The 13,549-nt window shown below is 47.3% G+C and overlaps 1 protein-coding gene across 1 annotated transcript in view; it reads left to right on the forward strand.

The window, feature by feature from the left end:
* The first annotated feature begins 657 nt into the window (after positions 1-657).
* The window catches only part of HAAO (3-hydroxyanthranilate 3,4-dioxygenase), a 374,111-nt gene continuing 361,219 nt past the window's right edge, over positions 658-13,549 (forward strand). Inside the window, exon 1 of the mRNA XM_086925914.1 lies at positions 658-791. Coding sequence (XP_086782040.1) covers positions 658-791 — 134 coding nt within the window. The remainder of the gene's footprint in view (positions 792-13,549) is intronic.

Raw genomic sequence — 13,549 nt, forward strand, 5'->3', positions numbered from 1 at the left:
AAGTCACTTGCACAGAGCTCCGTTTAATTGACCTGGGCCATCCCAGAATAACCAGTTGCCACTAGGTGGGACATTCTCATGCATTTAGGAGCAACATAGGCTGAGTATCCCTACTCGGAAACATTATTTCTTTGCAGGGGTTTCCAAACCAGAACTCACAGCCTTCGTGGCATATGGCCCCAAGAGCACACTCCGCACTGAGAGACTACTGTCACTTAGCGGGCCATATTATCTCTATAACTGCGGGACAGAAAAGGCATATCTTGGCATTGTGAAAGTTTGGGTGTCATAGATTATTGCACTTGATTCAACGAAATGTAAATGTCTCTGGATTATAAACATTGCACCAAACTTGCTTGCACGAGTACTCGGGTGAATATAAGAAACCTAAACAGCACACAGCTGAATACAGTTCTTGCTGGCCGAGTCCCCAGGTCCCATTCAAGGGCTTTTTTATGGCGCACCCCCGCCCCGTTACAGCTCCAGATTGGTTGATATTTAATTACAGGCTGCCTGTATGAAGGCTTGGTTGCTTAGAGTGTAATAATGGAGGCTTTGGCTGACAGTGGAAAAAAGCATGCAGCAACACATGGACTGCTTTATGAAAAGAAAACTAGATCATTGATGTTGTTTGGCTTGTTGGTTGCAGTCTAAATAATGAGATCATACAATTTATTTGGACAGATGTTCCTGCTGCCAGCTCGGATTCCACATTCTCCTCAAAGATACACAAACACTGTGGGACTTGTGGTTGAGAGGCGGAGGCTGAAAACGGAGATGGATGGACTCAGGTGAGGCATGCTTTCATACCACGTGCACTTACTGCAACTCTAAATGACGGAAATAGGACCCACAATGCTAATATCTGGGAGGATCATATAAGCTACTTGTATGGATCCCCGTCAGTAGTCAAGACTTCATCCAAGGACATCCCAAAGGAATCGATCTCCAGGTAAAACTGAGGGTGAAGTAGGAGGTAGGCACTACGAAAACAGCAGAACCCTACCATGGCACCCAGTAGGTGTTCAACATTGTTCTCTTTCACCATGGTGTTGCTTGAACAGAAAGAGACATCAGCATGCCTTAAACAAATGAGGAGTAATGGAGTGCCGGGTCCAAACCGCTTGCCAAACACCAAAACACTTACAGGCCAACTTATGGTCACTGGTGTTGACTCCCTCTAATATAAAGTCATCTTGAACAAGACTGTTGCAGAGTCATGGTAAGGAAGTATCATGCAGTCTAGCTATAAGAGCGGCACACCAGAATCACCCACAAATGATAGATTAATTGCTCTAACAGACTTAGAGGCATAAGGTTTTGCCTCTTGCCTCCTAGAGGAGCTAGAAGCCTGGGCAGCTGCAGCACATTTTATTCCACTGAATTGAACTGGATTTCGCTAGGGCCTGTCGATTACTTCTAACTTGCTTGCCCGGACGCTCCTAGCCGAGTTATGTTATGTTATGTTATGTTATGTTATGTTATAACGTTTTATTGAGCGCGAACAGCTGCCCCAGCAACGAGGCGTCCCGGCGCTGAACTATAACGATAACCTGAGGGGGGAGAAGGAAAGGAAGGGCTGTAAGAGATTAAGATGGGGAGAATAGAAATGTTTTGATTGCTTTGCCTGCCTTATCAATGAAATACAAACGTTACATCTGTCTCATTGATTTAAAGGCAGTCTTTGACACCGTTCCCAGGGATTTGCTATGGCAAAAGTTAGCCACAGGTGGTGCCCACCAAAACTTCTGGACATCATAATATGTTATGTTATGTTATATGGGCTTGTATAGCGCACAGCTGCCCCAGCCAAGGGGCGTCCCGGCGCTTACTGTAAGAGACGTGAACAGAGGGAGGGGTCAGGAGAAGGAAGGAGACTAGCAAAAGAGGTGAGTTTTTATCGCTTTCCTAAAGGACTTCAGGTCCTGTATCCCTCTGATAGGGTCAGGGAGGTCGTTCCAGAGCTTTGCGGCCAGGTACTTGAAGGAACGGCCGCCCATCCTGGATAATTTGATACGAGGTACTGTTGCCAGATTTTGGCCTTCTGAGCGTAACGTACGTCGGGGAACGTAGTTAGACAGGAGGGGGCTGAGCATGGGTGGAGAAGCCATTTTTAGAATTTTAAATGCTAGGCACAGTGTTTTGAAATTAATTAGTTTCTCCATTGGGAGCCAGTGGAGTTTAGTGAGAGTACTGGTTACATTTATATATAATACACTTTTATATGAACACTTGGGTTCAGATGAAGATGGGGGATGAAATTAAGGGTGTGCTGTAAATTCTGCTCCGTGGATGGAGTTAGAGTTTTGTTGCTCTTTGTTCCGCTTGGAGCACAGAGTACAACTAAAACTCCACCCATGCTGCGTAGCGCAGTTAGCTGGCACACGCCCACCTCATACAACCACACCTACGGAATATAGAGCTGCACAATTGGCTGGGAGGGTGAAAGAGCCTATTAAGTGTTCCGGGCTGCCTGGGACTATAGCACTCACCCTGCTGTAGTCAGGGCAGGAGCCTGCAGGGAGCTGCACATTTAGGAAAAGGGGAGTGAGCTGCCCAGGCAATGTATTGGGCCAGATTGCAGTGAGACAACAGATTTTACTTGCTTTTGTCAGTCAGAATACTTTATTTCGATAAATCAATATAATAAAAAGACAATAGTACTACACAGAATTTACATGATATACAGTTACAATAATTGTACACACTAAAAACAGAATTAATTTATACAAAGTTGACTTTACACAATGAAAATATCAAACTTTTTTAAAAAAACTTTAAAATTCATAAACATTTCATAAAATTTCCTACAATAAGATCATAATGTAAAAAATTTAAAAGGATCTTTCAATATTTAAAATGGATCTTTCATTTTAATTACCCTAAACTGCTATTTCGTATTGCGAATAGTTATACCAGATTTCATCTCAGTTCATTTCTATACATTTACGGGTTCTCATTCATGTTCTTCTTTTTAATCCTGACTGCACCCACTAAAAAACTAGCAACGTGGAAGATAATCCTAGGGGTCTGTAATAATTGCAGATACAAAAGTGCAGGCTTAACATGTAGAAACCCAGCCTCCTTTAAAATAGGGACCAAAAATGTTAACCTTAATTCCGTATAATGACCACAGAACATCAGGAAATGCATTGTGTTCTGGGTAGAAAAGTTGTCACAGGATCACTGAGTTGCATTTTCAGGGGTACTCCAGTTAGGGAAATATCAGAGGTTCAAATGAATCATATTAAAACGGAATCGGGTTAAAAGAAACCTATGATATGAGCGATTCACTAATTTAAGATAGATTTCAGGTCCTTGTTGACTGGATATGATAAGATTGGTCCTCACAGTAGGTTCTCAACTCCAATTCTACCCTTTCCAAACTTATCATATGTCTCATTGCACCCTTGATTAGTGCAATGTCCTTTGATGTTATTGTCTCTGGTGAGAAAAAAAGCTCTGGTCTCCCTAGCTTGACAAAACTGTTTTTAATGTATGTCAGCCACTAAATCTTATTATTATTGTCTAGGTGTAGACAATCTTTCAGAATAATATGATTCAGGGGGATTTCCTGATTTAACCAGGTGTTCATCCAGGATATTAAAGGGGCCATTTTTATCCTATCTGAAATAAAGCCTTCCCCAAGTTCGGTGTGGATAGTATATGAGGGAGTAGACTGTGGCACTGAGAGGACAGATCTCAAAAATTTATTTTCAGCAGTCTGCAGACAATCCAGGGAACGATATCCCCAGATTGAACTACCATAAGTGGCCACTGCGAGGCATTTAGCTTTGTAAATTTTCATTAAAGCTACTATGGGCCTTGCCCCAATCGTTTGGAAAAACCCTGGAGAGCAGAGGTAGTTCTTGCGAGGGAAATGTTTCTATTTTTTAACTGCGGTCCCCAGTTCCCTCTTTCATCAAACGTTATCCCCAAATAGGGGAATGTAGTAACTCTGCAGAGTTCTTCTTTTCCACAGGTGAATATTTTAGAGTACTTCTTCCTAGAACACTTTCCCATGATCATGATCTGGGACTTCTTAGCATTAATTTTAAGATCCAAGGAACCCATAAAATTCTCATAAACATCCAGCAGGCGTTGTAATCCAACCCCGGTCCGCAAAAGGACAGAGTCATCCGCGTAGAGGAGAACTGGAATACCAAGTTCTCCTACACACGGGATGTCAAGGGTGGCCTCCTTTAGTACAGGTTCCAAAGCGTTTATGTATATCGTAAAAAGAAGGGGAGCCAGGATGCACCCTTGCCTCACCCCCCTCTCTGAGTTAAAATGGGTGGTGCATCGGCCCTCCGTGGTGACCTTGACGGAGGCTAACAATCCAGAATGTAAATCAGCCAAAAGGTTAACTAGGGCCCTGTCAAGACCAATATTAAGTAAAATTTTCCACAGCTTTGACCGATTTACAAGGTCAAAAGCTGACGAGAGGTCCATGAACCCCAAGTACATGGACCCCTTCTTGGCCATAGTGTATTTATTCAGGAGCAGGTGTAAGTTAAGACATTGGTCTAGAGTACTCCTTTTTGGTCTAAACCCATATTGCACATTGGACAAGACCCCTTTTTCATTCACCCATTCATTCAAGTTAAACAAAATGACCAGCCCCAAAATTTTAACAGAGGAGTCAATTATTGAGATGGGTCTATAACAAGAGGGGTCCTGCCTGTTTCCCTTCTTGAAGACTGGGATAATGATTGATTTTTTCCACGAGGCCGGAATGTTATCCTGGTTTAAAGCATTAAAAACATTACACAAAATCTTTGACCAGAATTTCGGTGCGCATTTAAATACGTCTGCAGGGACCCCATCGGGGCCAGGAGCCTTATTTTTTAGGGTCAGATCTATCGCTTTTTCCACTTCTGAGACCTCGAAGGTTACATTGGAACCCTCGATTGGAACCCTCGATTCTAAGAGGGATGTCCCCCATTTGTGTATGATTGCTAGGGTCGGAGTATATTTTTCCAAAATGTTTTATCCATCCCTCATCTGGAATGTTATCCTCAAGTGGGGAATTCTCCTCACCCGAGAATAACGGTTGGTTTACTATTTTCCAGAACAGACCGCTATTTTTTAGGGTATCCGGGGCAAGTAGTTGGTCCCATGCTTCATCTTTTAGCTCTTTTCTCCTGTCTAAGATAGCTTTCTTATACGCAGATCTTGAGCTAACTATTTGAGCTCGATCTTTAGGTGTGCCTTCAGGGCCCTAAGGGCCCTAAGTAGGGCCCCATGTGCCTTAGAGCATGTTTTATTAAACCATCTCGTGCCATAATGCGTCTTCTGTCTTAAGCATATAAGTAAACTTTTATTTATTTCCCTGCAGATATTGTCAAAAGCAAAAACCCCCTCTTGATTTCGTCTCGTTTGCTAAACATACGGCCACCTCGTCCTCAACTTTGTCCAATACCTCTACTAGGAAGGTTTCAGGGACTATGTTTGACCATTTTAGCCTGCGTCCTTGGTCTTTAACAGTCACATTTAGTCCACCCTTGTGTGACACCGTTTTCATGGAAAATATGTCCATAGACATTATCTCCATGAACACCGGGTTATGATCACTGAAGACCGAGACCTCCGTTTTATATATTAAAACTTTACACAACAGAAAGGAAGACTTGCTTTTGGTATTCCTGGTTCAGGATGACCTGCTGAGACCCTTGCACCCTGCACCACGTGACTGCTGCACAACCCAGAGTCTGGAGTGGCTGAACATCTTGTCGCAAGATCCAACCTTCCCATGTGATGAGCATGGTTTACCACCACCCCTTCCTGGCACCACAAGGACTGGACTTCCTTCTTCCCTCCCTTGGCGCTGCCCCATGGCGGGACAGCTATCTCTCTGCCGGGTACCCTTACTTCGCCTATAATGGAGCCGCTGGTGTGGGCAGCTGAAGCAGGAAAGCCTTTTTCCACTCTGAGTTATCAGGTGGCCACGCACCTCTGGCCGCTCAAGGAGGCGATGGACAACGAACCCAAGGTGCAACTGGTAGCCAAGGATTTGGGGACCAGTTCCACAAATGGTGCTCAGAGATGGTGGGTGTCTGCTCAGATCTAATTTTTCTTTCAGTTCTCCCAGTGCCTGCACTCCAACCCTGCACTGTACTGCAATTGGCTTATCCACCCACTTCCCTAAACACAACTAGTAAATATGTGACCTGCATTTGGGGAATTGTTTTCTCCTCTCCTTAGCTAAGCCAGCAGTTAATAGGAGTATAAATTATGAAATAGGTATCACACAACTCTGTAATTCAGACAAAATGTCTTCTGAGGGCATCACATGTCAAAACAAAGGTAATGGTGTCCTCCTTATTGAGTAGCATTAAGTAGGGTAATAGAATAATCACAGTTGTAAAATGAAGTGCTATATTAAACAATTCCTTTTTAATAATATTAGACGTTTAACCCATAGTTGCATGTTCTGGGGCTTTATATTTGAACTTCTGCAGTTTGCGTTTACTCAGGACGAGTATTTTATGGCTATATTATCTTCTGCCCTTGTTTTCAGTCGACATACCATCTAAAATTGTTTGCAGGCAGTTTTAAAAACGTGCTCCTTAGGGTGCAGCGTGTGAAATAAAATACATTATTCTCAGCGTTTTCATTACGTTATTATGATTGCATTGCCTATTTTCAATAGTGCCAGGGCCGGCTCTAGGCTCATGGTGGCCCTGTGCAGGGAGCGTAGGTGGGGGCCCCGGAAGAGGGGGTCCGGACCCTCATGGACATCGATTCGCCAAAATGTTATGGGTGACAAAAGCGACATGTCACTCCCTTTCACACCCAGTGACATCACAGGCGTGTCTAACCTTGGACTTTCGACAGCCTCTTATTTACTGCTTGAGGTGTTATGGAAAGAGCAAGAAATGGAGACAACAGAAAAGTAAACAAAGCTCTATGGGCCCTCTTTAGTTTCTGTTCTCTCTGTCAGTCAGTCTCTCTCTCTGTCAGTCTCTCTCTCTGTCAGTCTCTCTCTCTGTCAGTCTATCTCTCTCTGACAGTCTCTCTCTCAGCCAGTAAGTCTCCCAGTCTCTCTCTCTCTCTCTCTTAGTCTCTCTCTCTGTCAGCCAGTCTCGCTCTCTCCCAGTCAGTCTCTCTCTCTCCCAGTCAGTCAGTCTCTCTCAGTCAGTCATTCTCTCTCTACCTCAGTCAGTCTCTCTCTCTCTCTCCCTGTCAGTCCCCCTCTCAGTCAGTCTCTCTCTCTCTCTGTCAGTCTCTCTGTCAGTCAGTCTCTCTCAGTCAGTCAGTCTCTCTCGCAGTCAATCAGTCTATCTCTCTCAGTCAGTCAGTCTCTGCCTCTCTCTCTGTCTCTCTCTCTGTCAGTCAGTATCTCTCTACCTCAGTCAGTCAGTATCTCTCTACCTCAGTCAGTCTCTCTCTCTGCCAGTCAGTCTCACTCTCAATCAGTCTCTCTCTCTCTGTTAGTCAGTCAGTCACTCTCTTAGTCAGCCAATCTTGCTCTCTCTCTCTCTGTCAGTTTCCTAGCCAGTCAGTCTCTCAGTCAGTCAGTATTCAGTCTCTGAGTCAGTCAGTCAGTCAGTCTCTCTCTCTCTCAACTCTCTCTCTCTCTCCATTCTCTCTCTCAACTCTGTCCACTCCATCTCCACTGTCTCTCCACTCTCTCTCCACTGTCTCTCTCTCCACTTTCTCTCTCTCTACTCTCTCTCCACTCTCTCTCCACTATCTCCCTCCACTGTCTCCCTCCACTCTCTCTACTCTCCCTCCACTCTCCCCCACTCTCTCCCCACTCTCTCTCTCCACTCTCTCCATCCTCTCTCCCTTCACACTCTCTCTCTACTTTCTCTCCACTCTCTCTTTCTCTCCGCTCTCTCTCTCCCTCTCTCTCTACACTCTCTCACTCCACTCTCTCACTCTCTCTCTCACTCTCTGTCTCACTCTCTTTCCACCCTCTATCTACTCTCTCCACCCTCTTTCTACTCTCTCTCCACTCCCTCTTCACTCTCTCTCCACTCTCTCCACACTCTCTCTCTGCACTGTCTCCTCCACTGTCTCCCTCCACTCTCTCCCTCCACTCTACCTCCACTCTCTCTCCACTCTCTATGCACTCTCTCTCCTCAATCTCTTCTCTCTCTCTCTCCACTCTCCACTCTCTCTCTCTTCTACCTCTCTCTCCACTGTCTCCTCCACTGTCTCCCTCCACTCTCTCTCCACTCCCTCTCCACTGTCTCTCCACTCCCTCTCCACTCTCTATCTCCTGTCTCTCTCCTCTCTCTCTCTCCACTCTCTCTCTCTCCTCTCTCTCTCTCCACTCTCTCTCTCTCTCCACTCTCTCTCTCCAATCTCTCTCTCCACTCTCTCTCTCCACTGTCTCTCTCTCCACTTTCTCTCTCTCTCTCCACTGTCTAGCTCCACTCCCTCCACTCTCTCTCTCTCTCTCTCTCTCTCTCTCTCTACACTCTCTCTCTCTCTTCACTCTCTCTCTCTTCACTGTCTCTCTCACCACTTTCTCTCTCTCTCTACTCTCTATCCACTGTCTAGCTCCACTTTCTCTCCACTCTCTCTCTCTACTCTTTCTCCACTCTCTCTCTCTACTCTCTCTCCACTCTCTCTCTCCACTATCTCTCTCCCTCCACTCTCTCTCCCTCCACTCTCTCTCCCTCCACTCTCTATCTACTCTCTCTCCACTCTCTCTCTACTCTCTCTCCACTGTATTTCTCTCCACTCTCTCTCCACTGTCTCCCTCCACTCTCTTGCTCACCCTCTCCACTGTCTCTATGCTCTTTCCACTCTCTCTCTCTCCACTGTCTAGCTCCACTCTCTCTCCACTCTCTCTCTCTCTCTACTCTCTCTCCACTCTCTCTCTCTCTACTCTCTCTCCACGCTCTCTCTCCACTCTCCACTCTCTCTCTACACCCTCTCTCCCTCCACTCTCTCTCTCTACTCTCTCCACTCTCTCTCTCCACCCTCTCTCTCCACTCTCTCTCTACTCTCGCTCCACTGTCTTTCTCTCCACTTTCTCTACTTTCTCTACTCTCTCTCCACTCTCTCTCCACTGACTCTCTCTCTCTACTCTCTCGCTACTCTCTCTCTCCACTCTCTCTATACTCTCTCTCCACTGCCTCACTCCACTCTTTCTCCACTCTCTCTCCACTCTCTCTCTCCACCCTCTCTCTCCACCCTCACTCTCTCTCCACTCTCTCTCTACTCTCGCTCTCTACTCTCGCTCTCTACTCTCTCTCTCCACACTCTCTCTCCACTCTCTCTCTCTCCACTCTCTCCCACTCTCTCTCACAAAGTAGTGTGCGTTCCATGAGCATCCGCAGAAATGTTTCCGGGGGGGGGGCACATTTTTAACTTCATCTCCATCCCTCTGCCTTGCAGCACCCTTCTCGCCCTCCCCCTTGCACCCTTCTCCCCCTCCCCCTTGCACCCTTCTCCACCTCCGCCTTGCACCCTTTTCTACCTTGCACCATTCTCCCCTCTGCCTTGCACCCTTCTCCCCTCTGCCTTGCACCCTTCTCCTCTCTGCCTTGCACCCTTCTCCCCTCTGCCTTGCACCCTTCTCCCCTCTGCCTTGCAGCACCCTTCTCGCCCTCCCCCTTGCACCCTTCTCCCCCTCCCCCTTGCACCCTTCTCCACCTCCGCCTTGCACCCTTTTCTACCTTGCACCATTCTCCCCTCTGCCTTGCACCCTTCTCCCCTCTGCCTTGCACCCTTCTCCTCTCTGCCTTGCACCCTTCTCCCCTCTGCCTTGCACCCTTCTCCCATCTGCCTTGCACCCTTCTCCCCTCTGCCTTGCACCCTTCTCCCCTCTGCCTTGCACCCTTCTCCTCTCTGCCTTGCACCCTTCTCCCCTCTGCCTTGCACCCTTCTCCTCTCTGCCTTGCAGCCTTCTCTACCATGCACCCTTCTCCTCTCTGCCTTGCACCCTTCTCCTCTCTGCCTTGCACCCTTCTCCTCTCCACCTTGCACCCTTCTCCCCTCCGCCTTGCACCCTTCTCCCCCGCCCGTTGCACCATTCTCCCCTCTTCCTTGCACCCTTCTCCTCTCCACCTTGCACCCTTCTCCTCTCTGCCTTGCACCCTTCTCCCTTCTACCTTGCACCCTTCTCCCCTCCGCCTTGCACCCTTCTCCTCTCTGCCTTGCGCCCTTCTCCTCTCTGCCTTGCGCCCTTCTCCCCTCTGCCTTGCACCCTTCTCCTCTCTGCCTTGCGCCCTTCTCCCCTCTGCCTTGCACCCTTCTCCTCTCTGCCTTGCACCCTTCTCCCCTCTGCCTTGCACCCTTCTCCTCTCTGCCTTGCATCCTTCTCCCCTCTGCCTTGCACCCTTTTCCCCTCCACCTTGCACCCTTCTCCCCTCCGCCTTGCACCCTTCTCCCCCTCCCCGTTGCACCATTCTCCCCTCTTCCTTGCACCCTTCTCCCCTCTGCCTTTCACCCTTCTCCTCTCTGCCTTGCACCCTTCTCCCCTCTGCCTTGCACCTTCTCCCCTCTGCCTTGCACCCTTCTCCTCTCTGCCTTGCACCCTTCTCCCCTCTGCCTTGCACCCTTCTCCCCTCCGCCTTGCACCCTTCTCCTCTCTGCCTTGCATCCTACTCCCCTCTGCCTTGCACCCTTCTCCTCTCTGCCTTGCACCCTTCTCCTCTCTGCCTTGCAACCTTCTACCCTCTGCCTTGCAACCTTCTCCCCTCTGCCTTGCACCCTTCTCTACCGTGCACCCTTTCTACTCTCTGCCTTGCACCCTTCTCCCCTCTGCCTTGCACCCTTCTCCCCTCCGCCTTGCTCCCTTCTCTACTTTGCACCCTTCTCTACCTTGCACCCTTCTCCTCTCTGCCTTCCACCTTTCTCCCCTCTGCCTTGCACCCTTCTCCTCTCTGCCGTGCACCCTTCTCCTCTCTGCCTTGCGCCCTTCTCCTCTCTGCCTTGCGCCCTTCTCCTCTCTGCCTTGCGCCCTTCTCCCCTCTGCCTTGCACCCTTCTCCCCTCTGCCTTGCACCCTTCTCCCCTCTGCCTTGCACCCTTCTCCCCCTCCGCCTGGACTCCAAAACGTAAGCTGATCACTTTCTTCAAACAAAATAATTTTGACCTAATTGACAAGCTTTTTATTTTTAGTAAATGCATGGCAGGTGCTCTACTATCAGTGTGCAGTTTTCATCCAGTATCCATATGTACTCTGGCTATACAAGGAAAGTGCCACCATCCCAAGCTAAGGATACACACTAAATACTAAGAACTACCAACAATATATCGGCCAAACAAGGGTGGGCAGAGAGCACATCACCCTCACATGCATTCATGTTTTAATGAGGATGCTTTTCTCTCACAATAAAATTAATGTTTGTACAAATGCCATTTTGACACCTCTATGTGCTGTACATAACGATTGTCACTGTAACTCAGCTTACCGAACTCAGAGGGAAGGTTGACTTGGTACACCGAGAGAATAACAAATGACTCGGAGGACTTAAACAGATGTCAGGGTGAGCGTGAAACGGACTACAATAAAGCAAGCAATTAAAATTGTATTTTGTTTAAAAGAACCATGACTTGTCGGAAAACACAGTTTCTATTATGTATAAAAGTTCCTAAAAATGTCACAGTGATTACAAACTATATTACACAGGCACGTATGTTGGAGAAAGGACCTACAGGCTGTCTGAACAGAGATCAGATAATCTTCCCTTACTTGCAGGCCCGTTATCCCATTCCACCGAGACCTCTGTTTCACCTTTCAACAATAAAAATACACTTACTCACTGTCTCGTTCCTTGTCCCAAACTTGGTGGCTGAGGAAGTGCTTCTGCATCTGGAGCGTTCTTTCTAATAATTATAATTCACCATGGGCCAACCTGTGCACAATCACATAGCAGAACACTGCGTCTTCGCCACATTCCAGCATGCCAGCTCTCCACATTTACCGAGGCCCACTCAAGAGGGGTGTGCAAATCGCTTTCACTTTCGCAATGTTAGACATGCGTAGTCGAGCCGGCTAAAATCATCCAGAAAATGTAAGCATGCTTTTAAAATGCTGATGTGGAAACAGAGCCAGCTTCAACATTGTAATTGTGTCTTTAGATAACTTGTAGGGGAGGCAGGGAAGCAGTTTTTTTTAAGGGTGCCACAATCACATTAAGAGGTCCCCAGCCCATGTAGGCCCCCAAACCCTGACAACCCCTCACCCCTCACAGACAGCCCTGGCCTCCTCCCTTCTCAAAGGAATAGTGCCCTGAGGAGAATGCACCATCCTAGGGCCCCCACCCCCGCCTCTTTCCGGGCCTGGCTCGTGGCTTTGACTGAAGAGAAACAATGGAAGTTGATACTTTGTTTCTCTTCAGTCAAAGGTCAGCAGCGCCGCGAGGAGCTCCTAGGAGCAGGCTGCCGGCAGCAGCAGCTGCTTTAGAGAGAGAGACACAGCTCTCTACCGGAGGGCTCAGCTGAGGGGCCCCCTTTAACTACTGGAGACTGCCAAATCCTGCCAGGGGGTGCCAGTGATCCTTCTGATCTGATCCTCGTCGTGGCGGCCCCCGGGGTTTGGCGGCCCTGTGCAGGTGCACAGTTTGCACATGCCTAGGGCCGGCCCTGATAGTGCAAATGCAAATGTGCTGCGCTGAGGCCCCTGGCTGACAGTTCTGAGATACATATAAAAATACAGGCCTAAGTCTAATTTACTCCTCCAGATTGCAGAACTCCACAGAATCTGAGTTTTTCGGTCACCCCGTAGAATTCCGCTGAGTAAAACTCTGCGAGCCCCGCCCAGGCCTAGATGAAACATCTCCCATCCAGAGAATGGAACCACCAAACAGTTTAAACAGAGGCGTGTTTTCGGTCTTTTTATACATCTCTTTATGGCAGACCTCAATCAACTTTTGGAAACATCTAATTCTCACCCTCCTAAACTGTCTAACAATCCCTTAAAATACCTTCAATATGCAGATGATACAGTTTTACTTAGTCAAATACGTATAGGTTTGCAACAATTAATCAACTCTTTTGATCAATATACATTAGCCAACTATCTTGAAATTAATATTACAAAAACTATAGTCATGTCAAATGGAATATTGCCATTCAGATCACAGTCCGGGTACTCAAGAAGGAAACTAAATGAAACAGTTAAAAGCTGTAAGTACCTTTGCATCCTGTTCGACAAACAAGTTGCATCAGAAGCCACTTTGATTTACTCAGGGATAAAGCTTCTACTAACACCTTTAAGGCTCTTCATGACAAACTGGCATGGTCATCTTATGCTCACCTTGTGAATATAATGTCATCTTAATTCCAGCCCTAATTTATGGCTCGTTTATTTTTTGAGGGAAAGATGCCAAATTATTGGACCTGCGACAGTTGTAGGCAGTAAAATCATTCTTTAGGTTTCCAACAGATATTGGCCATGCCCAGATTCGACCAGAGTTTGGTCTTCGAAGGCAGGATCTAGCTCACCATGCAGCATTCTTGAACCACTCTTATTCTCTGGCCTCATCGGAAACGGGATCTCTTGCCAACATGTGCTGGTTAGCAATCACCAACTCTACCCATGCAGGCCAACACCAGATTATATGGTGCAGTGCTTCCTAACCTTA

Source organism: Lissotriton vulgaris, chromosome 6 (genome assembly GCF_964263255.1).
Source record: "Lissotriton vulgaris chromosome 6, aLisVul1.2, whole genome shotgun sequence".
In the NCBI taxonomy this organism is placed as follows: domain Eukaryota; kingdom Metazoa; phylum Chordata; class Amphibia; order Caudata; family Salamandridae; genus Lissotriton; species Lissotriton vulgaris.